Source organism: Poecilia reticulata, chromosome 13 (genome assembly GCF_904066995.2).
Source record: "Poecilia reticulata chromosome 13, P_reticulata-male-v2, whole genome shotgun sequence".
NCBI classification, from domain to species: domain Eukaryota; kingdom Metazoa; phylum Chordata; class Actinopteri; order Cyprinodontiformes; family Poeciliidae; genus Poecilia; species Poecilia reticulata.
Genome location: NC_088842.1, coordinates 23,103,293 through 23,130,119, shown reverse-complemented (window position 1 = coordinate 23,130,119; position 26,827 = coordinate 23,103,293). Strand labels below are relative to the sequence as shown.

The 26,827-nt window shown below is 38.0% G+C and overlaps 1 protein-coding gene across 3 annotated transcripts in view; it reads left to right on the top strand.

Moving 5' to 3' along the window:
- dpf1 (double PHD fingers 1) overlaps nt 1–16,417 on the top strand; it is a 61,864-nt gene extending 45,447 nt beyond the window's left edge. For 2 of the 3 annotated variants that reach the window (XM_008426098.3, XM_081614560.1), the window contains exons 9-12: nt 3,819–3,938; nt 8,771–8,883; nt 11,749–11,830; nt 12,855–16,417. In XM_008426098.3, the coding sequence (XP_008424320.2) occupies nt 3,819–3,938; nt 8,771–8,883; nt 11,749–11,830; nt 12,855–12,925 (386 nt within the window). In that variant the 3' untranslated portion in view covers nt 12,926–16,417. The remainder of the gene's footprint in view (nt 1–3,818; nt 3,939–8,770; nt 8,884–11,748; nt 11,831–12,854) is intronic. The other variant, XR_535238.3, reaches the window with a different exon arrangement.
- The last annotated feature ends 10,410 nt before the right edge of the window (nt 16,418–26,827 follow it).

Below are 26,827 nucleotides of genomic sequence, written 5' to 3'. Positions count from 1 at the left end.
TTGAACATGGTAGTCTACAGGCAATCTTTTTTTCCTCTTTGATCGTTGAAGGACTGCTGCCGGGCGCTGTGCACAAATTGAGAGTACAGCACCTGACACACACCTTTGATTTTCAATAAAAAGGTCACAAAAACACACAAACACACACTCATACACACACGCACACAAAAAGCCAAGAACTGTTGGGTCGGTGCTGTCACAAACTACTCAATTATCACAACAATGCTAATAGAATGCTAGCCAGTTTTATGACTCTTGATCAGGTTACAACTTTATACCATCATCTCTGTATGTACATAATCTTTTTCTCTCCTGTATTTAGATTGTTTCCTTTTGCTATCACCACCACATTGTAAATTACTTCTTTGGGTAAAATGCAGAATTATGAACTATCTGGATCCTCTCTGCTACTTCATAACCCCCAAGTGAAGCAGTCAGCAGATTGGGAACAAAGTGCCTGTGAATTTATTGAGTAGAAACTCTTAAGTTGAACACCAGGTCAGATGTAACAATGCTGAGACTTCCTTTTTGTAGCCTTTCTTTTGATTTTTTTTTTTTTTTTATGTTGGAAAAATTGTAAAGCAACATTGAAAAAATTCAACCTCTTCTGATTTTTATTGGCAGTGCTGAAATTGTCAAGTTTAATAAAATCTGTGAACGTCAAGTATCTTAATTTTCAGTGTGTAAGATATGAAACGTGGTCATTTATAACTACTGCAAAATATAGTAATCATTAAAAATTAAACATTTTCAAAGAAGCTTCAAATGAAATACAATACAATTGGCTGATGCTTCACGCTTCACTGTATTCATATTTGTTTACCTATTTGTTGCCCATATAGCCTGATTGCATTACAAGATTTCTTCAGAGGATTTAAATGATGCAGCTGCAAAGAATTGTGGGACAGAAACACCCATTTTGCTTTCAGAAAGCTTTGGCCAGTGAATGCATTGCTGAAGGAGATAATAAAGGGAGCACTGGAGCTCATTTCCTCAGTATTTGGATAATTTGAACAGCACTCATCATGGCTACCACTTTAGTAATTCTGGGTCATTTCACTCAGCGAGGAACCTTCCTTAAAAATGACTTTTTGACCGGATCCTAGTGTGTTCATGTCCTGGAGAGAAGCTGCAGCTGCAAATCAGGAAGAGCATTTCCTGCTTGCTTTGTCCCCCGTATTGCAGCTGAATCAACTAATGATTTAAAAAAAAACAAAAAAAAACAAAACATACAGTGCAGGAAAGTTTGGACAGCACAATTCTTTATTTATGTATGTTGACAAGAAATGTGGGATTTCTCTGGGGCCAAGCAGAGCGTATGGCAAACAAACGCCAGAGGTTGCCTATCCATTACTGTGACTGTATACAGCAGGGATTGGTGACATGTTGTCACAGTTTATTAGAGACCAGCACCAGGGCGCTCATTTAGACACACAGCTGACATGATCAGTTTCCTTCAGGTTATTGGAGCAGGCCTGAAAGAGGCTAAAAGGGGGAAAACCAACCGTCTGTGTTACATTCAGAATTATAAATTATTCTGCACTGAAAGTATAAGACAAATTCAGCATACGTTTGGGTTGACTAATAGAATTACACTTTTAAGGTGTACATTTTTTTCTTGGAATAATCTGCTAATCTTCAAGGCTGGTAAGACTACCAAAAATGTAGTTTTGCTACCATGCAGGTGTTGGAGTGTTTCAGTCTAATGGTTTGTTTCTCCTCAGCATGACTCCATCCTGAAATGGATAACCCACAACATTTCTGTCTGCACATTTCACTGACTATATTTAGTCATTCATCACATTTTATTGAGACTTTTATCAATATCGTTACATGGTATTGTATATAATCAGTCCCTCCAGAACGCCGAGGTGCATTTTTGTGATTATTGTTCCTTAAATTACTGATGTTGTGGCACCTTAAAAAAAGAGAAAAAAAAGTTTATTTTTGCTATAACATTGTTACAAAAAAGTTGAAATTGCTTCACATAAACGTCCCCCAAAAACAGGATTTTTTTAGGTACTGTCTTGAAATGGCACCCCAACACAAATAAAATCATATCCTGAGGAGGTGTCAAAGCACAAAAGAAGAATCCCATATTGGTTATTAAAGTTTACACGAGCCATATACATAAGAAAATTCTACAGAACATCTCAAAATGCCAAAAAAAAAAAGGCAAATGTCACCATTTAGCATCATTCATGCTCTCACGTTGCAGGCATTTAAAACATGAAGTTCAATTAGAAGGAAGCTAACAGGATTGGTCAAAATTCAGCTGAGTTGCAGTGATTGGTCAGAAAAGAAGGAAATGCAGAAAATGCTGAAGTGCACTTCCATGGTTGGTCAGATTTGCAGAGTAGTTGCTATAACTGCTGCAAGTCCGTGCAAAATTTGTGAATGATTGAATTTGCATTAAAAGTTGTGATCGCAACTTCGTTTTATTTGAGAATAGATAATTGTGTGGTACACATTTACTTTGATGGACCTAAAGTTAAACAATGGCCTACAGAATAAACAAAATCAGTAAATAGAGTCCACCTTTGTGTAATGTAATATCTATAAATTAGGCTCTTTTGTTGAGATGGCTGAGATTTGTAGTAAACAAAAGGCATCACGGAGACCAAGGAACACAGCAGAATGGTCACGGAGAAAGTTGTGGAGCAATTTAAAGCTAAGTTAGGTTGTAAAACAATATCCATAGCTTTGAACAACTCAAGGGAAATTAAGAAGTAGCAATAGGAAAATGATCACTGAAAGTCAGATTTAAAATCAACTCTGTGTCTGTGTTCAGATCAGTTTACTGTTGTGCAAGGCCCAAAAGACTGAAGGCAAATGGTGGCTCTACAAAGTACTGAATCAGAGGGCTCAGTATCAGAGGCTCACCAGGATGAAGTTTCTGCTTTTAACTTGACAAATGTAAAAAAAAGTTAAAGGGGCTTGAATACTTTTGCAAAGTTCACCTGTAAAATCTATTGCGTTTTGACTCCAACCTGCTTGGTGACTCATTGTTAAAGGGCCAGTACACTGCATTGCATCTTAGAGAAGAAAGCCTCCATACACAGCAGAGTGCAGTTATGTGATTGCTTCCATTAAAGGGATTATGCAATCAGCATCAGAGAGACGGGAAGCGAGATAGTTGGGGGGTTACATGTGGAACACATACACACAGACATGCCCACATACTGTACATGCACAGCAGTCTGGCAGGCAGGGGGAATCTCTCTCTTGTTAATAATTATTATGAAACAGATTCACACAGAGCACTTGTTTCCTGTGCTCAGCGTGTTGCCAGGTCTGTCGCTGCATCTTTCCGTCAGGAATAAGTACACTCGGTTCTCTTCAACCTTCTGTTCTTACATTTCTTGCTCATCCTCGTCTTTGCTTCCAACATTATTCACCTGCCCCCCCCCCAGGAGGCACCACTTCCTGGATGAGTTTGGGTTTGGAGAGTCCCTGGTTCCTGTGAAGACTTAGATTTGTTTTAAGCAAACATAACGAGACAATCGGGACAGCAAAGGCTTAGTGGCTTGTCTCTTTTCTTCTCTTTTGTCTTACATCTCAGCATTTTGTCTGTAATCACAGTCTTTCAGTAACACTCCATGGCACTCTTTGTCACATCCCGCTGATGGCTGCTGTGTGGATCTCTCTTAGTTTTTCACCTGTCTTCAATCTGTCTTACTGTCGAGAGACTGACACAGGGTCCCCGTCCCAGGACAACGTTTCATATCTCTAACTTATGAGTTTACAGTTTGCTCTTCATCACCTTTTTCTCCGGAGAGCAGTTAACCTAGAGTGCCTGCTTTTTCTTCTTTTTTCAGCTAAGAAAGCACCGGACGGCTCAGTGATTGCCAATGGCTACTGCGACTTTTGCCTCGGAGGCTCAAAGAAGACGGGCTGTCCCGAAGACCTTATCTCCTGTGCGGACTGTGGACGCTCAGGTAGGACACCGCAGAAGGGAATGATTGGCAGGAGGAAGGCAGCCATCTGATGACCCACAGTTTGGAGATGTTTGATTTCCAAAAATGTGTATTTCGTTTAGTACGAGATTTAGCCAATTTGATCTTAAAGGGTTAGCTTGGATTTTTAAAAGTGAGGTTCCATGAAGTTATCATCAGTAATAGTTCCCCTGTTGTCTGACATATGACATCTGTCCTACACGGATGTCATATGTCAGACAGATTTAGCTGATTTTAGAAAATAAAACACGTGAAAGTAAAAATAATTATATTTGTGGGATGCAATACTAAGTCAGCTGATATTAATCACCTTTACAAGAGATTCAGTTTTTTCTTTTAATGGTTTGAAGATGTGGGACGTATCAATTCGTCAAAGTGCTCTAACTCCACCAAGAGAGAAGTAAAGTTTGTGTTTGCCCATTGTTTGTGCAATGAGGATAATATGTTCCTCTGCCATTCTTGGTCTTAATAACTTATATTTAGTGTAGAAAAACAGCAACAAAGTTAACAGTGGTCTTTAAAAAAAAATCTTGATAACTAAAACCCTACTACAAATACTGTTCTATATCTTGGCATTTACCTGGTTCAGGTGAGGGATCTATTATAGTAAATAACCTTATGGAACCTCAACAAAAAATCTGAACTATCCCTTTAGAAACTAAAGGACCATGCCATTGTTTTTTGTATTTTAGCCCTTTAAATAAAAGTCAGAACATTGAGTCTCTGATAATTTTATAGTATAATGTTTTCGATCTTCTGAGGCGTTTTTTTGTGACCGCGCTATTTCTAGTGATTACATATCTGGTTCTTCTACAGTGTGAAATCAGATTGCTTGAAAGAAAGCTAAAACATAAACAAAAGTTTTTTATTCTGTTTTGTTGTTCTTTTGTTTGTTTTTTGTTTTCTACAAACATGGTGAGCATGCTCTAAAATATCATATATAAATTCCCAGAACACAATATGCAAATTACACTGTGGTACTGGCTGAAAGACTATGAAGTCACAATTACCCAGTTACGGCAAGTCAAAGTTTTTATTGAAAATTATTGAGAGTGTAAGGTGATTGTTTTTAGTGTAACCGTCCTACAAATGAGGGGTCACACACCCCTGATCAAATTTTCATTTAAAAACTCAAATTACATCCAAATGTATTCATACAACTGACAGATTTAGATTTAAAGTTAATGATTCTTCTGACTGGAAGTAACATTAATGTTTCGTGGTGGCCCAGCAAATATCCCGATTTGAGATTTTGTGCTGGAGATTAGATGATGGTAAGGAGAGTTTTCTGTCTCAAAGACTTGGAGCTCATCACAAGAGAAAAAATACCAGCTACGACATATAAAAAGCATGTTGTAAGAAAAGTTTGATTGCTGTATTAACATTTTAGAGATTTGTGTCAGAAACAAACTTTCTGATTGATTGAAAATGATTTTACGTCTAAATCTGCCAGATGTACGAATCATTTCAGGCTTAACTTTTCATGTTCATGTTCATGCATTTGGCAGTCGTTTTTATCCAAAGCGACTTACAAATGAGGATCTAACAATGCAGTCAATAACAAAGTTGCCAAAAAGCTGCCTAACTATAGTTTCATACGTGGATATGGGCTAGTAGACTTATGTTCAGCTAGAAACCTTGAAAACACCCTGCTCCCTAGTACTAGGAGTGAAATACTTTTAGATTATTTTATATAAATAGATCCAGTGAAATGCCATATTTGAACAACTTTGTACAAAACAACAAATTTCCTTAGTTGTCATTTTATAATAACTGACTGTTACATAAGTCTACTGACATCTCTGAGAGTGGATGTTTCCATTTGCTCATGACTGATGCTTTTATAATAAATGATTGTGTTATTTTCCCCATCATCAAACTTGTTTTGCAACTGAAAGTTATTGTATATTTTGCTTGCATGTAAAACCACAGAATGTTGTGTAATTGGTGCAGAACTTTTGTATCTATCACTGACTGCATGTACTGTATAAATACATATATATTTATTCCGTCCATCATTTTATTATTCTGAAAAATAAAAAATCAGTGAACAAACATTACTTCTGTGAACTGTAGTGAATGGGCTAATGAAAAAGCATTGGTATGGTCCCTTTTCTGTGAAACCGCTAACATGGAAGGTCATGACAGCTTAAAGAGTTGTAAAATTTATTAAAAGTTTACAGCACTGGCCACGTTTATTGGTACTCCTGGTAATATTGTGTGATAAGCTTTAAAATAAATGTATATTTTGTTGCAAGAGTGTAATCTTGGACTCAAACATTTAGAAAATCCCACCTAAGTGAGAATTTATTCACTGGGGAGAAAAATCCCACTCAAACAACTAATTGTTTTTGATAAAATGACACAGTTGCCAATTGCCTGTACCGCCTCCTGAACCATTTGTGTGTAACTTTTGCCATATTTTAGGTTCAATACCTTGTTGATGACAAGACCCATTGATGACACACATTTACCAGATTTTTTTGCTAAAGTGTCCTGGTTTTCAAAGAATTCATAATACTCTGCACTCTTAACAAGATTGAAACAGACCCACAGCATCATGGCTCCTCCACCATGCTGTACCGTGAGGGTGAGGTTTACATCTACGTAGTTTTTAGTTTTACTTGAACTCCCTACTGTTTGTCAAAAATCAAAATGGTCTCTGCTCACAAAAGAAGAGAAAATGGTTTCAGTTCAAAGTCCCAGTACAGTTTAGTTAACTCCACAAAGTTATATTTGTGATGGTAGGAGGCGTGATTCCCAGTGGTCGGCATTTAGATGACAGAGATGCTTTTGTTGCAGTTCTCCAACACTGAGCTCTGCTTGTGGTCTGTTGTTCAAATGAGTATAGTATGAACATAAAAATACTTCAGTTCTATTACCTTTATATACATAGTTAGGAGTGCCAATAACTGTACCACAGGCAATTTGGCTAAAAACTATTATTCCTCAGTCTTGGATATTTTTCCCACTCAATTACAGTGCTGTCATTAGAAGTAAACTTTTTCTAAAAAAAAAAAAAAAAACGAACAAAAAAGTGATATTTTTCTGTTGCAATAAAAAATTACTTATTTTTAAAGACTTTTTTCAAGTGTTTACCAGGGATGCCAACAAATTTGTCCATGTCTGTTGTAGTTAACCAAGAAAAACACAGGTGCATCTTAAAAAATTTAATGCTGTGAGAAAAATAAACATTTTTTGTCACTCATTTCAGAAATTGAAACTCATATGTTGTACTGTAATTGTACATAAAGCCAATTATTTCAAGCCTGAGTTTCTAATTTTGATGATTATGGCTTACAAACTTGAAACAAACTTGAAACCTAAAGCTGAGCTGTAATGGGAGCACAGGTTGTTCTGATAGCTGCATTCAGGACATCTGCATTGTTGGGTCTGGTGAGTCTCATCTTCCTCTTGACAACACTCCCTAGATTTTCTGTGGAGTTCAGGTCAGACCAAATTCCTGGCCTGTCGAGCTCAGGAACACCATAGCCACTGAAGCAGCTTTTGGCACCTTTGGCAATGTGGGAAGGGATGATGTCCAACTGGGAAATAAAATCAGCATCTACACAAAGCTGGTCAGAAAAAGGAAGCATGAAGTGCTCTAAGCTTTTCTGGTAGATGGTGGCTCTGTACTGTGGACTTCAGAAAACAAAGTGGGCCAACACCAGCAGATGACATGGCACCCAAACCATCACTAATGGGCAAGACCTTACACTGAACTTCAAGCAATGTGAATTATGTGCATCTCCACTCTTCCTCCAGACTCTGGGACATTGATTTTGAAATAAAATGCAGAATTTACTTTCATCTGAAAAGAGGAAGTTGGACCATTATGCAAAAGTCCAGTTACTTTTCTCCTTAGTCCAGGTAAGACGCAGTAACCCATGTGAAGGATTTGTCTCCGTGTAGTGGCTTCTTATGATTTGCCTCCAGCCTCAGTCCACTCCTTGGTAAATTACTCCAAATTCTTAAATTGTTTTTGGTTGGCAATCCTCTCAAGGCTTCTGTTATCCCTGTTCTTGGTGCACCTTTTTCTATGACACCCAACTGCTGATGAATATGCTTGAATACAGAACTCTGTGAACAGACAGCTTCTTTATCAATGACCTTTTGCAGAGGGTGTCAATGACTGTCGTCTGGACATTTGTCCAGTCAGCTGTCTTCCCCATGATTGTGTAGTGAGCTGACCCAGAGTGAGAGACCGTCTAAAGACTCAAGAATCCTTTTGCAGGTGTTTTGAGTTAATTAGCTGATTATGCTGAGACACAATGAGTTTCCAATAATGAACTTTTTCACAGTATTTAAATTTGTGACACAGAATTTTGGGTTTTTATGTAAGCCATAATCATCAAAACTACAAGAAATGAAGACTTGAAGAATTCACTCTATGTGTGATGAATCTATACAGAATGAATTTCGCTTTCTGTAATGAGTGACAGCAAGCACAGAGTTTTTCATCATATTCAAGTATTTTGGGATCTGCCTGTGAAGTGAAAGGATAAAATGTGGGCAAATAGTTTTAGAGTACTGGAAAAATGCATTACTTTTGCTGAAATGATTTTTTAAAATTTACTTTCTGAATGCATAGCTTTCTAAATTAAACACTATTTCATTATTTCATTATTATATTGAATGCAATTTCTCTTGTATGACACAAACGAGATGTTGCACAAATAATATAGATGGTGAATCATTGTCTTAGAAACAGAGAAGCAATGACAGTAAAAATTGTGTGGCCATGTGCTTGTGTGCATGCGTTATGTTTTTGTATGTGCGTGCTTGTGTGTGTGCGTGTGTGTGTGTGCACCCAGGCCACCCGTCCTGTCTGCAGTTCACAGTGAACATGACGGCTGCGGTGAGGACTTATCGCTGGCAGTGCATCGAGTGCAAGTCCTGCAGCCTGTGTGGCACCTCTGAGAATGACGTAGGATCCCTTCATTATGCTACATAAACACATGTGGCTGCACACACACACACACACACACACACGCATGCACACACACACGCATGCACACATAATCCACAGTCATGCACACTGCACACTCAGTGTACAAGCACATCTGAATTAACTAGAGACCCTTAAAAGTTCATTTTTCAATAGCCTATATATAAATTCATTACACACAGAGTGATATATTTCAATCATTTATTCTGTTGTTGATAGTAATGGTTTACACATAATAAATTAGTACTGTTAAAATATTGCTGAAAAACAAAAATTGACTAATAATTATATTGAGGTAGTGCAAACTAAATGTGTTCAATACATGCTCCAGTTATTGCATCAATACACTGTCAGAACCACCTTAGCTCTGCTGGGGTGTAAATTAAGCCCAGGTCGTTTTGATAGCAGCCTTCAGTTAAAATATTTTGTTGGGTTTTGTGTCTCTCATCTTCTTCTTGTCTAACCTACACAGCTTTTATGTAGGGTCAGGTCAGTTTGCTGTCTGATCCAGAACAGTTGCACTATGGCCACTAAAGCAGACAGTTCTTTGGCAGTCCAAAAAGAAGTCCAAAAAGCATCTTCAAAAAGTATGTCAGCAGCAGGAACCATGAGGTGCTCTAAGATTTCCTGATGGAGTCCTACTCTGATTGATTTGGACTTGATCAATCACAGTGGACCAAAAGCAGTTGATGACGTGGCTCACCTAAACATCACTGACTGTGGAAACTTCTGCGGCCCTCCCCTCCTCATCCAGACTCTGGCATCTTGATTTCGAAATGAAAAGCAAAACATACTTTCATCTGAAAAGGTGACTTTGGGCCCCTGAGCACCAGTCCAGTTCTTCTTTCCCCAGGTAAGATGCTTCTGAAGCCTTTGATTCAGGAGTGACTTAAAACAAGTAATGCTGCAGCTGCAACTCGTCTCCTGGATGCATCACTGCGTCTTGAAGTTCTGACTTCAGCTTTGGTCCACATTTTGTAAATCTCCGTGAGACTCTTGAATGAGTTTTGCTTCACAGTCCTCCCACGGCTGTGGTCCCAGTTGCTTGTGTACTTTTTTAAACCACACCATGCTTTTTTCTTCCTTATCTTTCTGTTAGCATGGAATATTGAAGGACACAGCACTCTCTGGACATCAAGATTTATTTTTTGCATAGATTTCAAGTCTGCAGTCTTTTCTGTGACTTGGTACAGTTTCCCATGACACTTCTTTATTAAAAATCCTGTTTCATTGGCATTATGTAATATTTATATTTTATTAAAATCTATATTTGGAGTCATAATCCTTAGTATAAAACATCCAAAACATAAGTTTTGAGTCACAACACACGTGCCACAACATTGTGCAATTAATTTAAACATTAGTTTTACCTTTGGAATGGAAGGTAAAACTAATGCATTACATAAATTACTCACAGAATGTAATATTTCAACTCTTGTTTCTTGAAATTTTGATGATTATGGCTTACAGATAGTGAAAGTCTAGTGCCTTAGAAAATCTGAATATTACATATAAACAACACAAGATATATATTTTAATAGAAAATATCAGGCTTCTGAAAAGTATGTTCAATTCTATGAACTCAATACTTGGTTGTGCATGAATTACTGCTGAGGTATGGAGGTAAGTTCAGCTGGGCAATAAAATCAGTATACTGGTCAGGAACAAGAAGCTCTAAGCTTTTCTGTTAGATGATGTGGACTTCAGACAACCCAGTGAACCAGAACCAGCAGATGATATAACTTCCAGAACCATCACTGACTTTGGAAACGTCTTTCTGGACTTCAAGCAACATGGATACTGTGTCGCTTCACTCTTACTTCAAACTCCTGATTTCCAAATGAAAACCATATTTTAGTTTTCTCTGAAAAGCGGATTTTGGACCGCTGAGAAACAGTGCAGTTTTTTTTTTCCTCCTTAGTCCAGATAAAACGTTTACAATGTGTCTGGTTCAGGGGTCACTTTACACAAGAAATGCAAAAATGTAGCTCATGTTTAAGAGCCGTGAGAATAATCACTCTTGTTGTGCTAGACTCCAATCTCAGAGCAATCTTGCTGAAACTCCCCACAAAATCTTGACAATCTTCTCATGCAGTCATCCCTCTCACACGTTGTTCTTCCACTCAACTTTCTGTGAATACACTAGGACACAGAAGTCTGAACAGTCAGCTTCTTTAGCAATGACTTTTTGTAGCGTACCCCCTTGTGGAGGCTCTTAATGTCAACTCAGCGTTTTTCCCCATGGTTGTTTAGCCTACTGACCCAGAGTGAGAGACTGTTTAGAATTGATTTTTTTTAAAGATGTACCTGTGTTGGTAAAATAAATTACAGATCTTTCCTTTTCACAGTTTAATTAATTAATTAATTACATTTCTACCACATATTAAAGACATTCAGGTAAACATTCTGTTTCTGCTTTCCATAGAATCAGTTTTTAAGTGGATTTAAACGTTGTTTTAATGGCCTGTAAGAAAACAAATTTATCAGCTTGTAGCTGCTGATGTTAATAGTGTTTGATCCAGGACAAATACAGTTTCCTAAGCATTAATTGTACTTACAAAGAAATAATTAAGACAGGAGTCTAAACGCAGATATTTTCCAGTGTGTTGCTGGAGTGCAGGATTTAAAAAAAAAACAAACTCAGGAAATTAGCCGTTTCTTAATTTTTCACTTTAACTCCCTCCTTGAAGCCCACACTGTTTCCAGTGCTTATTAAAACCAACCCAAATTTACAATTCCCAAATAACCCAACACACTTAAATCTGTGCTGTTGAGTCCTGCAGCTATCGTTTCAAAGTTGTTCATGTTACTAATGTTAACATCTGTTGTTCTGTTGTGTTGTAGGACCAGCTGTTGTTCTGTGACGATTGCGACAGAGGCTACCACATGTACTGTCTGAGTCCTCCCATGTCTGAACCACCAGAGGGTACGCGCCAACAGTTGGTTCATTAAAACAGTCTTGTAGTTTAGTGTTGCTGCTTACGAGGAGTTCACAGGCCTGGTTTTGGTCACACTGCACCAACCAGAGCCGTCATCTGAGAACATTTTAACCATCAGTGCAGAATAAACGCCTTGCCTTTTTTTTTCTTCTTTTTTTTTTTTTGCTCTCAGGAGAGCAGCCATGTTTTGTCTTATGCTTTCATACGAAGGGGAAAATATAATAGTGAGGAAGCAGCAACTCTTTGCTGGAACGTTTTAATCTGAATGCACCAGACAGGAAGAGAGGGGGAAAGAGAAAGATAGATAGACAGACAGAAAGAGAGAGAGAGAGAGAGAGAGAGAGAGACTTGGCACTGTGTCTATGATCCCATTAATGGTGCAGGAACATCTATTTAAATCAAACTGTCATTTTTCCACATAAGATGGCTGCCTCAGGATGTTTGATGGCGTTGTCATGGAAATGAGTCGTGGAAAGATAACCTGTTTCCATGGTAAAAGTGGCTGAAGATACACTAGCAGTGCCACTTGTGTTTAACGCTTGGTAACAGTGTCAAGCTCTGCCCACACACATGCGATGCCTTTTAATTTAGAAGAAACAAGTTCTGAAAGCCAGCCTCTTGCTGGAGGTGAACACTCGAGGGTTCCGTCTCACGGATGGCGAACTTACATGGTGTACGCTTCAGCATCTGCGCTGCGTTCAGTGCTCTCGGCGTCTTCAGGCAGGATTACCAGCCACTTGGAAGTATTAAGGTTGAGGTAAAATTTAGCTCTGGCCTGCGAGGTCTTTAAGAGACGTCACAAAGTCTCGAATGTCATTGCAAACCAGACTATTTGTGAAATCCCCCGCATCTACAAAATCACAGGCGCAGCGTGTGCACGTCTCTTCGCCGAGCTTTAATTTACAGTGTTACTCGGCTCTCTGTGTGAAACAAGAGATTTATCCAGCAGGCTTTACGATCGCAGTGATTGAACGTCTGATCTGTGATGTCACTGATCTGTGTGCCTTACAGGGAGCTGGAGCTGTCATCTGTGTTTGAGACAACTGAAGGAGAAGGCCTCAGCCTACATCACCCTGACTTAATCTGCAGAGCACGTCCTCGTGGCCCCTCGCCCTCTCCCAAACCACTTCTCTGTCGCTCCTCCCGTGTTCTTCAGCATCTCCACCTCTCCCGTTTTACTGATCTGCTCGTCGGCACAGTCTTCACAATCTGTCCCTGTGACCTTTGGAGCACGCAGATTACCCACGGCGCTACGCCTGCTCTCGAGCGACTCTCCAGCAGCGAAGCCACACTCCGTCCTCTTTTGCCCCCTGAAATTCCCTTTTGTGCTTGACCCAAACTCCAGCGTCCCTCTCCTCCGTCTCAGCAGAGGAATTCATCAGCCGGCAATAAGTTTGTCAGCAAGACACACACTTCAGCCCGCCAAGGGCACTTCTGAGGCATACTACTCCACAGGAACCCTCATAAGGGCCCTCGGATGAGCCCTAATGATCTTCAGCTGTGACTCTCTCAAGTAGTGAGTGAAAATTAATAAAACGGTGACATGTTCGAGAGAGGACGAAGCAGTGGAGAGCCATGGAGCAGTGCGTCTCAGTGTTTTTCCAACTGTGAAATGTACATTCAACCAAAATTTTATTTTCTTCTCTCTGTCCTCCTTTGTGTACGGCAGAGCTGAAGAGACGCTGAACTCTCCTCTGGTATTTGTCTGGATGTCTTTTTCAACCAGGGAGTAAATTGTACAGAATTTAATCTGATTTGATTTTTGAACCACACACTCATAAAAAGACTCGGCTCAGTGGTAAATAAGAGGCATCCGGTCAGGAACTCAGACCACCTTTGACCTCACCCTTTCTTCTCTCTGTGCATGGGGTTCCCACAACTTAATGGTGCGTTTTGGAAATTGACACTGAAGGTTTTTAGTGCATGGTTTTGGCTCCTGGATGAATGGAGAGAAAGATCCACCCCCATCCCCCCTCTCCATTCAAATCAAACTGTGTATTTGAAAAAAAATAACAGTTTTGGCTTAGCATCTCTGGCGAGCCCTTAGCTGACCTGCATATAACCTTTCCTCCCATGAAACCATGACTGTGAAGCCAGTGCAGGACTGAAACACTTCTGGTGATTGGTGTGTTGTCTATGATCTCAGAATGTAGGACTGGTGTGTGGAAATATGCAGCTCTCATGCCGAGGCCTGAAAACACATTTTCTATGATTCCTTTTATTTATTTGTGTTCATTTGCATGTTATTATTTTTATTCTTAAAAAAAACCCCAACAACTTGTAATTGAAATGGAAAGAAAAGCACACTTAATTTGCAATAATGTGTTTGTGATACAAACTCTTTAGCCGCCCATTGTAACTTTGAAGTTCTGTTTGTGCCTGTGTCTTAGTGGATTTCTTTGAACAGTGCAGCAGCCAGTGACTATGGCCAGTCAAATACCTGTTAGATCTATGAAGAGGTCAAAGGCCGAGTGATCTGAATGTAGAAACGGGAGATTTAACAACGTAGACAGACTGACTGAGATACAAGTCCTGCTGTAAGTCTGGAGTACAGAGTAAAGTTCAAAAATTCACATTTCATTGTGCAACATTTCAGTGTTACACAAGTGGACATCTTCTGGCGCACAATACACTGTATACGAAAACAAACTCCTCCTCACGTTCATATGTTAACCTCTAAAGCTTTATAGCTGTAAAACAGCCTAATAGCTTATTCAAGACAAGCTATGTTCTGAAATTGCATACCCTGAGTAGAAATCTATCAGAGACATGAACCTTGGTAGGAAACTTTTGACATTAACCCTGAGCTTTTGGTTTGGAGCGCAGTAAAGGGAAGATGCCAAACATTTTGAAATTAGTTGACTATTCACACCGTTCCACTCATCACAGATTAAAATGATAAATACGCAATTTTTTCTGCAAACTTTAATGACTTCCCTCATGTTTTTGAGACAGATTTGGGACACTAAATCCTCCAGTCAAGGTATATTTCATATCATAACTGCGTACTGTCAGCATGTAGCTGTGTTTACAGCCCTCTTTTGGGTGACGTTGCACTAGCTTTTTTGTTTTTAAGCATCAGCTGTTATATGTTTCTTCTGACTTTAGGGTGATTTTTAATTTGTTTTAAAGCGTGACTGCATCAAAGGTTTTATGACGTGTGTAGATCCTTTTTATCTCTTGTCTTTAGCAAATGCAGTGATTACAGAAAATCTGCATTTGACAAAGATTGCACAGTTATATCTTTCCACACAGTTTGAAGTTTACTTAATTGAGACAAACTGATTTTTGGTCCTTGTTGTTTTATTTATGTATTTATTTATTTTTGTTGATATCAGGTTTAGTAGACTGATTTTCTTTTTAAATTAGTTCTTTGTGCTTTCTCTGACTTTCTGTCTGAGTGACAACTCCCACATTGAAGAGTGTTTTTGTAGGGGTGACATAGGGTTTGGACAAGGTGCGTTCATTGAATGGGAAAAAAATGGCTTTCTGAGACTCCAAGAATCTGAGCACTGGTCAGGGACTGTAAAGCTGGAAATGAACAGATTCTGGTCACCAGACAGTTAATGGACTGAATTTTTATCAGCTTTTTTTTATTATGTTTTCTATATTTTTGTTTTCTAGCCAAACTCACCACGCGTAGCGCTTTACATTAGCGCCACACTCACTAACACATGCATTCATGCACCAACACACATATCGCTTGGCAACTTGGGGTTAAGTGCCTTCCAGGAGGAAGCTGGATTCAAAAACTTTCAGATTGCAACTAACTACTCTTCCTACTGAGCCACAGTCGCCCACACAGTCCTCACCATTTCAGTCTTATCGTCTCAAGTAAAAGGGTGGAGATGTAATTGGTTATAGGACATCAAGGTTGTCACAGTCAACTTAAAATCATCTACAACTTCTGACTTCCAGAAACTTTCACTGTTTTCTTTTTTTTTTTGATAATATGTTAGACTTAAACAGCTGTAAAACTATGAATTTAATGCATCGGTATTCTGATTTCACTGTTTTTGCTCCATTTAGGATCTGCCTTCCCTGGTGTAAGGAGTAGTCCTGACAACTTGTCTGTCATAGTCATAGCACTTATTCAATTCAGTTCAATTCAATCCAGTGATAGACTATTGAGCCTGAATGGTAATTAAACAACACTACAGTGGCTGCAGTGCACTTCAAAAGATTATTTCATTTTTTTCTGTATAAAGCAGCAACACTGACAGTAGCCTGTAGAGGATGAGGGAAACTCGCAGCATCAATGAGTCTAATTTACCTAAACAACTGAAACGTACATGACAAACAGCCGTCATGGTAGTTAGATTCGGAAGTATGAAGGTTTAGGCTAATGTAATGGAAACAAACTTGTTGGTCATTTACATCTTTATTTACCTATTAAAGAAGTGAATACTTCTATCTTTTTCCAATTATGGATAGCTTAGCCATATTTTCAAGATGTATTCTTTAACTTAAAGAAATCAGGAGCAGAAAAAAAACTGTTTTACATGATATATGGTTACCACCTAAATTTTTTAATTGTTCAGTTGTCATTAAGGTGAATATTGAGACATCTTTTGTATCATTATGTTGCTTTAAAATACCCCCCAACCCCCCCCCCCCCGACTGTACTGGAAGAGCAATTCTTGACCATCTGTTGGCTGTGGCTTTATGGCTTGTTTTTCAGAGCTGTTAAGTACCAGTTTAATGGTTAGGTAAAAACAGCCAGGCCTCTTTTGAACAACTGATCCATCTTTCCTTGTAGTTGTGGCAATGTAGATTAAGTGAAAGAAGTCGAAAGTTATTACAAGTGATTACGAATGCAATTTAAGCAAGCCCTTGATGTAAACAGGCATATGAATTAACGCAGTATAGCTGTGGTGTTACGTATCTGGTCATAGTCATTTGCTGGAAGGTTGAATGTTGGAGAGAACAGATTCATATAGTTCTTCATTTACTGAAGGAGTAAATTAATTTTCAAAAATGTACCGAAGCAATTGGTGGCAAATGTTTAAAGGCTTGTTACATCACTTTCAACTTTAAGCTAGCTAAGAAGATATCAGGCGATTGGGACTTTCTCACAACAAGTTGTTAATGGGAATAAAATGTGTAAAAACATTTTAAACCAGAGTTTTAAGAGTTTTTTTCTCTCTAAAAATTCTAAAGCCAGTCAGAATTATCCGAAGTGCAGTATTTATATGTATTTTATTACGGTTTCTAAGAAAGATTTTTCAGTGACTCTACTCAGTCACTTAATAGGCCAAAGCAGAAAATCCATTTTCATGAATTGAAGTACATGTTGCACTTCTGATGGACTCCTGTTCTCAATAGTGCATGGAAATTCAAAAAGTGTGAAGTTCACGGTGTTCCACTGTGACATGAGAGGGTACATTTGGCCATGATATCACCATTTTATTATTTTTTTATTGTATTTAAGGATCAGCTGACGAAAGGGGAAGCAAATCTCAAGCTTTTATGAGTAAATCTGAGCGGTCAAATAATTATTAGCCAAATCAGTCAGAGCACAGGTCAAGCTATGAGTTTCACTTTCAGTTTCAAGCCTTCAGCATGCCATGGTGAGTGAATCTTCATCAGTACAGTTTGGATATCAGTGTCTAGAAGCCTAGTATGACAATAAGTAATGTTATTATTGAGTTATTTCTGCAATATCTGACAGGATATTCCGTACTTGTTGCAAGTATGGGATATTGTAAAAATCCATGGCTTTCTGGCTTATGTGGTGATCAAATGTGCTACATTGCCAAAGGTGTAGTGATACCAGGATGTTGTGTTATTTTTATAAGGCATTGTGCTGCTAAAAGTAAATTATAGATCCAGTGTAGTTTGGCCTGGGTATAACATTCACATACCACAATAAATTAACATTTTGTTTTCTATTTTGTTTTTGGCTTAGAAAGCCATATTGACTAAGACTTCATAAATAGGAAACCATGCAACTACAGTATTAATTCCCACTTCCTGACGTTCTGATTATTCCAATACCTTCTGAGCTCTTTAACATCTTGGACACTGTGAACTGTGCACTAAAGCCCCATCCATCAGGCTGAATGTATTAACTGGAATCAATTTATCTTGGAATATAATAGCTAGCAAACTTGGCTTCTTAAACAGTCCTTCCCAATGTTAATATTGTCACACTGAGAATAAAATTACAATATATATTCTGTTAGATTTTACAGCCCTGAAATAGGCCAAAATATGTTGGTATGCTAACCATGTTCATCATGACCTCAGTGTGCTTAACGAGCTTTTTTTTAAGCTTGCACTAAACAGCTCTCCTCTAATTTAAAGTCCTATTGTTTTTATCTATAAACAGTTTAACTGGATTTTTTAAAAGCCACTTTAATGGCCACTCTTGATGGGCAAAGTGCTGAGTGAGAAAGAGTCACTCAGCATTTCCAAATCATTTGCTGTAACAGAGCAGAACCACATTGATTTGTCTGATAGCTTTAAGCTCGGAAACAATAGCTGTAAATATGAGAATATCTTCAGATCAGCAAATTACCATTTCACGCAGTATTTTCCATGCTTGTGTATAAATCCATACCACTCAAATTTGCTGGCTTTAGTTAAAGTTGATCTTGTTTAAACCATCAGCTTGTGCAAGTTTTACCCAAACTGTAGGATTGCAGGTGAAAAGTTATGCCACCACATCAGATCAGAGTAAAATCCAGTGGTGCATGAATGACACATTAAGATACTACTTAAACTTTCATTCATTATCATTATGTTTAGAGGTTTTTTTTTTCTTTTGTGCTGTTGAATATTACAGTGTGGACACATTTGGTCCTCAGGAGTGTTTTTGTGTGGTAGTGGGAACCCTACCCACGACTCAGAATTAGTCAAAAATGCAAACTGAACCAAAATAGCTGGGTTTTTTGTTTTGTTTGTTTTTTTTACAGAAAAACAGGTTTCTAAGATGAACCAGTTGCATGGCACGACATTATGCAATGCTGGTCATTCCATCCCATCTCTATTTCATTCTTATGCGTGTATAGTTTCATATCTAGGAAAGGTTGAGTTATCCAGAAAATGTCGATTCGTACCCAACCTGAAGGCATTTTGTTCCCACTGTGACAGCTGATTAAAAGTAACATTCTGTGATCTAATAATAGTTTACTATAAGTAAATGTAAATATAAGGTATCAGAATTACCTATCAGCAGAAAAATCAGTCATAGATATTCTGCCCTTATGATAACCTGTCATATTTAGTCAATTTGCCTAAATGGACATGGAAATAGGGAGCAATAAACAAGTTGAAACAGTGATATATTGAATTTTACTATAATTGGTAACTGAGCATTTGTAGGATTATTTAACTCCATAATTCGTAATAAAAGCATATTCATGAGAAAAGGTTGCTATACAATGGGCATAAAACGGAAGAAAGTTGGGATGAAATGGCAGCATGTATTCATTTAAAAAAAGAATGATGAATTGTAGAAAGGGCAAACTGACCTAGCTCTCAGACAGCTGCACCGGGGTTACATTCACCTCAGTGTACTTACAGAATTCACACCTTGCACTTGAATAGCACTCTTTCACATTGTTAAAACCGTATGAACATTTTCACAAACGTGCTGTCCGATAGCCTGTTCTTTTATTATCATTAACCAGTCAGAGCTAACATTTAGACTTGAAGTGTGCTTGAGTGAAAATGTTTCTCGATAAGCCTTAGCTGGAAAATGTTTGTCTTCTGAACGGTGAGAAAAGACAATGTCAGGGGGGAGTAAACAGCCTTTTTACTGGGAGCTTTCTCGGCACTGGGATAAGCATGGTGGAGTCAAACTCATTTTGATTGTACTCTCTAGGGAGGGTGTGGAAGCCATGTTGGACTGTGATTGTCTGATAAAATGTGAGCCTTCACTTTGTACAAAACGGACAAACCAATGTGAAGGAGATGTGAGGGGTGGGGGCGACAGGAGCCACATCCGGATCCACGGGGCCCACGGTTCGGCCTGGTCTTTGGCTGCTGGACGATGAGACTTTGGGCCCACTGTCTGACTTTCTTGTAAATTGTTGTTCTTCTGTGATCTTGCTTGCACTCTTTTGTTTCCTTTCTCAAAAACCCTGAAACTAATTGTAAGTATGTAAGTGTGTGGGTGCGATTGCACTTTTTATTTTTATTCTTGCCATTTTTTAAAAAAAAATGTGATTGTATGTTGTTATCAACACTAGATGCAGAGCAATTTTTAATTTGTATTTTCTACCTGGGAAGGAAGATGAAATCTTCTTGGACATTTTTTAACCCCCCCTTCACCCTTCCAGCTCCCGGTCTCTTTCTCTGTCTGGTACCTGGGGATGCTTTGAGGTGTGGACTGTGACTGCATTGCTGCCATCGTTGCCGTCAGTCATTCTCTGTGAATTCATTTGGCTTTCTCAATTTACCCAGTTTTTTCTCTTCCCTTGACTCTTTTTTTCCATTAAAAATTGCAATTGAAAAATGAGCCTCAAACCTTTGTTGTGTAATTGTGTGTTTATGCTTATGTTATGCTTTGCATACTCTTTTTTTCTAATTGTTTAACTATTTATTTTCTTGATTACTTTGTTTCCGTCTTGTTTGCTCCTGTGTACCCAGAAGTCAGATTTTCAGGTGAAAAGTCAGTTCTTCTCTCATATGGATGAGTTATTTCAAGTCAATTTTTCCAATTCAAAGTCGAATTTCTGATGATAAACCTTTTCTCGTGATTGGCCTCTCTTCAGCTGTTACTAAATGTTGTAAATTCAAAATTTGCACTGTTTGTCCTTATGCCAAATTAATTCTTACATGTTTTGTTTGTCAAATGTCATTTAGTATTTTGCAATTTAACAACAATTATGTTTCAGTCTTTCAACATTTTAATCAATATTCAAAAACTGTAACGAGTTGTTTTAAATTATGTTGGAAAGTTATAAGGTGAAATTATAAAATGCATTAGAAATATAAAAATAGATTCATGTTCAAAGACAAATAACCCTTTCCTTTCCTTTCCTTTCCTTTCCTTTCCTTTCCTTTCCTTTCCTTTCCTTTCCTTTCCTTTCCTTTCCTTTCCTTTCCTTTCCTTTCCTTTCCTTTCCTTTCCTTTCCTTTCCTTTCCTTTCCTTTCCTTTCCTTTCCTTTCCTTTCCTTTCCTTTCCTTTCCTTTCCTTTCCTTTCCTTTCCTTTCCTTTCCTGTCCTGTCCTGTCCTGTCCTGTCCTGTCCTGTCCTGTCCTGTCCTGTCCTGTCCTGTCCTGTCCTCTTTAGAAAGTCATGGATTGGACACCCACCAGATTAGAAAGTAAAGGTGAGCTGATCACCTTTATTTAAGATGAAATATATAACTTTTGTTATCATTTTATTTTTTTATACATTTCTTAAGTGAGACAGATAAAATGTGAAAAAAATTGAGATCCTCTGGTTTCTTCTTTTATTCACGTAAATAAGAGCAATTAAATCATTTTATATATATTTTTGCCTGCACGACAATAGAATGGAAATCATCATCTCTGGTATTCAAGCCTGTTAATTTCTTATTTTCCATTTTCTGCCGACGTTTTTATTTAGGTAAGGTCACCCAGTTCTCGTCTCGCACGAAGCCACACTTCTGGGCTCAAATCCGAGGTCAACAAGCAACCATTTTTTTCCTCTCTCCACTTTGCAGATCACAATCTATCAAAGCAGCCTGTTCAAAGTCAGCTCTCAACACTGAATAACAAATGATAATTTCTTATTTAAATGAAACGCTCTTCTGCTAAAACACATTAAACAGAACTCTGCTTTCCTTTTTCTCTTCATGCTCTTGAAAAGAATTTAATTGGTTATTAACTCACAACAAAAAGGAACAAAAATGTTTCACTAAGATTACCTTATAATCTAAGAATAGGAGACAAAGCAGCCCTATTGTCCACTATTGTTTTCAAGCCCAGCAGAGCCGACTACGCTTTGCTATTCAGGGCAGGTACAGCTTTTATTTGTGATGTATTCCTGAAGATGAGACATTCATCACTGTTGCCGTGTTGGCCAGACTTGGCTGTACAACGGCGGCATGGTGAAGTCAAGCCCATCAACAGTTTCATTTTTATCCTTCCTGCTGGCTCCCAGTAGACAGAACAGACAAAAAAAAAATACTATGCACTTCATACCAGGGGGAGCATATAGGTATTTTTAACTATGCTCTCCAAAAAAGAACAAAAAAAAAAAAATCCTCCATCCATCCTTTGGCAGAGCTCCAACCTTATCCAAAATCTTGCACACCACCCCCAACTCCAGCCATCATGTTCATAGAGAAACCCACACAAAAATGCCTCGAATTCAGACGTGTGCACTTTCACACAAAATCGCTTTGCACACACACAGACACGCACACGCATACACACACAAGCACACACACAGAGCCTAGAGCCCATCTTCTTATGAGCTTCATTACTCTGACCCCAGTCTCGCTTTCATATCTCTGAAGATGTTTATGCGGTGTGTATGTGTGTTTTAATATCCAGCAGAATATGTTTGTATATTCATCGAAGGCCCAGACTTAATACAAGTGTTTAAATGTGTGTTTAATATTGTGTGAATATTGAATTGTGTGTGTCATTTGTGCGTGAACGTGCGTGCGTGTGTGTGTGTGCGTGCGTGCTTGTGTCTGTGTGCGTGTCTTCCCAGCCAATTACCACATCTCCCAGACAGACTGAGACTGCCTAGGTCCTGCCAGCCAATGGGAGAGGGGCTGCGCACTGCCGGGCCGGAGGTGGTTGCCGTGGCAACCAGGAGGCCTGTTTGCATGGTGGCTGATGGAGGAGTGATGGATTACAGTAATGGGATGGAGGGAGGGAAGGAGAGGGGCACAGATAGGGAAGGAGGGGAGGAAGAAAGAAGAAAGCAGGGATGGCAGGATGAGGAGAGAAGGAGAGACAGAATGGGGGGAGGACGGGAGAGGTGACAAAGGGAGGTGAGGAGGAAGGAGGGAGACTCATACATAAAGATATTGGAAATGTATGAATGCATCTGAAATAAGGCGATTTTGAAAAAAAAAGATAAAAAAAGTGAGAGAAAATGATCAAAGGGGGGAGTGGAAGAGGGAAGAGGACGTTTGGAATAGGTTCTGTGGGGTAAGATGGGGGGCAGCCATTGTGTGAGAGCGGATTCCATTCTTTCTTTTTTCTGTCTGAGATAAGGAGTGTTTCTGTCAGGCCATCTTTACTTGGAGAGCAGGGAAGTGCATGGAAAAGATGTTAGTCTCACCTTTCGTTCTTCTGGCGATCACTGTGCGGAAACTTCTTTAGGATTTCCACTCCATCGCCACAGGCTGGGATGGAAAACATGCAAGAAAGTCTCAACCTCAAAGTGTGCAAATGCTGCATACTTTCCTAAATCCAAGCATAGCTCATTGTAGATAAAAATAGAAACTACCCATGTGAACCTTTGTTGATGAATTAGCATGAAGATTTTATATAAAAAAACTAAACCCTTGATTTACTGTGAAATAAATGTACAGGATGTCATTGTGATGATGAGCTCCTAAAAGGCCCGTTAATGTTGTAGGTAGAGGCTTAATCCACTCTTCCTCATCTTTATTTGAATTATGTTAACAGATAAAGTATCCAAACACACCAGATTAGACTAAAGTATTTGCAGTCATCTATAAATCCAGATATTTTAATATCATTCCTGGGACTTTTATTGACTGAAGTCTAGATTTTTCCATTCACTTTAAAATGAAAAAATAGCAGCAGTTACACCATGTGAAGAGACAAACGTTCATATTAATCACACATTCTGAGACGCACTAAAGGGAAAGGTTTACTGGGGAAATGTCAGGCCATTTATTTAATTTTTTCTTTCCCTGCTGCTGCCCCCTAGACCATGCTACCCTGAGTAAAAATCCAAATGCTTGTGTTCCATTGTGCAATCATTTTATGGGTTTGTGTTTGAGAAGTGCTCAATAAATAAAGGTTTGTTGATTTTCACCACATCATTTGACAATCAAATTATTCCATAATTTAGATTTGTTCCTTACTTTGTGAAATTCTCCATTTAAAAACAACATTTTTCTGCTGTTTTTATACAAAATCTTTGGACGTTTGTCTCAACTACAGCATCACTGGATCTCTTGACCTGTTTTAAATGCAGTCTTTTGCATCATCTACATGAAGTCGGGTCAGCAATTTAAAAAAAGAAAATTATTGAAATCACAAACATTACCAGACCAGCTGAATGTAATTAGATGAATTTGTTACCAGTTTGAATAAATGCATGTGATCACCTGAACTCAGAAGTGCAATAAGTTCACAGGATACCATTTCCATTTAGCAGCTTTCAGTGACTGACTTCTCTTCTGATCTACTGCTTCTCTCAAAAACACCGACTTTCCCTGCTGAATCGAGTTTCCTCTTATTTGTAGACAGAGTCTGAAGATGCTTTTGAGTTGAGGATTAGGCTTAATCTGCGCCCGGGGACCCTGACTCCCTGTGATCTTTCAGAGTGACAACACAGCACAGTCTCCCATGTTAAAGAAGCAGTCCACTAAACTCCAGGAATGAATTAAAAACACACATTGATAATTTGAAAAAAAAACCCCAAAACAAACACTTAATGTCTTGTCAGTCTTTCCTTCTTCAAGCTTCAAATTGAAGGATTTTTTTTCAATGGTTTCAGTTTAAAAAAGTCTATCATTTACCTGCTGGAGTACAGATGGATCAGAGACTGGATCATACATCTGGTAAATCTTTTTCAGGGGGATGAAGAATAATCTACAGTGGTCACATTGAAAATTCATTCAAAGGTTCAACTCAAAATCACAACTCAACAGTGCAACCTAGAGGCAGAACTGCTCAACAACACACAGAAGTAACAAAAATTAAACAAAATGTTACGAGCTCTCATTTGATCAGCCACCACAGATGGACACAAAATAAACACATTTATAATTTGACAGAAAAGTAAATAAAAACAATTAAGGCCCACTTTGACAGTTTAAAACTCAAAGGTATTGCCTGTTACAGTTTGTTGCGTTCAGAAGCAGATTCATTTATAGTTTAAATGCATTTTGTTTTTCTTGTTTACCTCGTTCCTTTTCTTTTTACAATATTTTTCAGTTAAAAATTTTAATATTACACCCAGCCAGATGAAATAGATTCTAGCACTATGTTATTATATGATATATATAATCTGATTTTATATTGTTTTTAAACTTGTTTTGAGAAGAATATATATATATATATATATATATATATATATATATATATATATATATATATATATATATATATATATATATATATATATATATATATATATATATACACACACACACATATTGTAGTGTGTATTCTAAAGGTTCTAGTTAATAATCCAGTATTTCAGTACTTTCACAAGAAACTTCAAAGAGGAAATGAAACTGTTCATCTCAGTCCTTTTTGTTTCCCGTCTCTTCTCTGCAGGCTTTGGCAAAAACAACTGAATGTACAATTAGTTTGGTAGCAGTTTGTTCGATTCTGGACCCGCAGACATCAAAACTTCTTTTACATTTTTTCTATCAAAAACAGAATCGGTCTTCTTGTCTCCACAGAAAAGTTCACACAAAGAAAAGAGACGGAAACATCAGTGCTCATAATGGACAATTTCTCATTAGGTAACTGGGTAATACTGAAGTTCAGGCATCAAAAACATGTAGGAAATAAACTTCTGAGTTAATTTTCCAGGATTTAGAACAAAGGCTTCTTCCTGACACTGGTATTTTTTTAACAGTTTAAGAGAGATGTTTTCATTTTTTGATTGTAACTTTGGTAGCACATTTAAAGTTATTCATGTTGAAGAGATATTGCGCAGGGTCTTTGTCCGTTCTGTGTCTGTGAACAACACGCCGAGGTCATGAGAACAGCAACATATGAGCACAAATCTTTCTGTTATCTAACCCGAAACAGCATGTGGAAGATTATTAGGGACCCTGTCAACATGAGACGCTAAAAATATTCTGGGACGCGAGGTCCTGATATCAAACATCCAAACTGAGCATTGTTGGTTTTAGGATTTTCTGAACAAATATGAACACTTTATTTGAGTCAATAAACTATGAGCTAACCGTATTCTGCAAATTGATGCAACCTCCTGGAGGACTTAAGTCATTGTATAATTACTTTACTTTCAGGGAAACTGCTAAAAATAAAACATCCTTTACTGAAAACAGGCTTTATGTTGCAAGACATGTGAGAACAGATGACTAACATGTCAAAGGACACAGAAAAAAGATAATACAACAAATACTATGGATAAATGTTTATAGGTTATGGATTGTGCTAGCAATAAGAAAAGCAGTAAGAAAATAAATATATTTCAGGGCTTCAACACCAAACCATAGAGGTGCTGTAGAACTTTCCAGGTCTGCAAACTAAAATATTCAATCATAACATACTGTAAAAAATAGCTTTTCATGAGAAGGAATAAATTCAGATGGTTCCTTAGGTGTATTTTTATTTTCTCATAAAAGTATAAATCAAACGCAAAAAAATGTCCTTCCTGTTGAGTAGTTTAAAACTGAGTTCTTGATTGTTTTGAGATCAAAACATAAACACTGAATTAAGCTCTATGGGTGCCAAATATTTTGCTGTATAAAATATTTTTTCTTGGATGAAAATAGTAGGATTTAAAGTACATTTCTAGCTAAAATTAAAGAAATGTCTGTATAAATAAATATCCGGTTGCATAAACAGCGAACTAAAGATTGATCTAATTTAAATAAAATAAATTAGTTTTAGAAAAAAACAGCTCAAACTAAGGTGTTGGAAAGAAATTAGACAAATGTCATCACATAACACATATGAGAGCGCTGACACATGATGAACTTGCATATTTCACTGTGTGCTCTCACCTTTCTGGTGCTAATTGTAGCACTTTTTCACATTTTGCACTCCCACTTTTGGCCATCATCATCCAGGCATCACATGTTAGTCAGATCTGAATTAATCTTAGATCAATATAGAGCGCTAGTAAACATGAGATCAAATAAAACGGG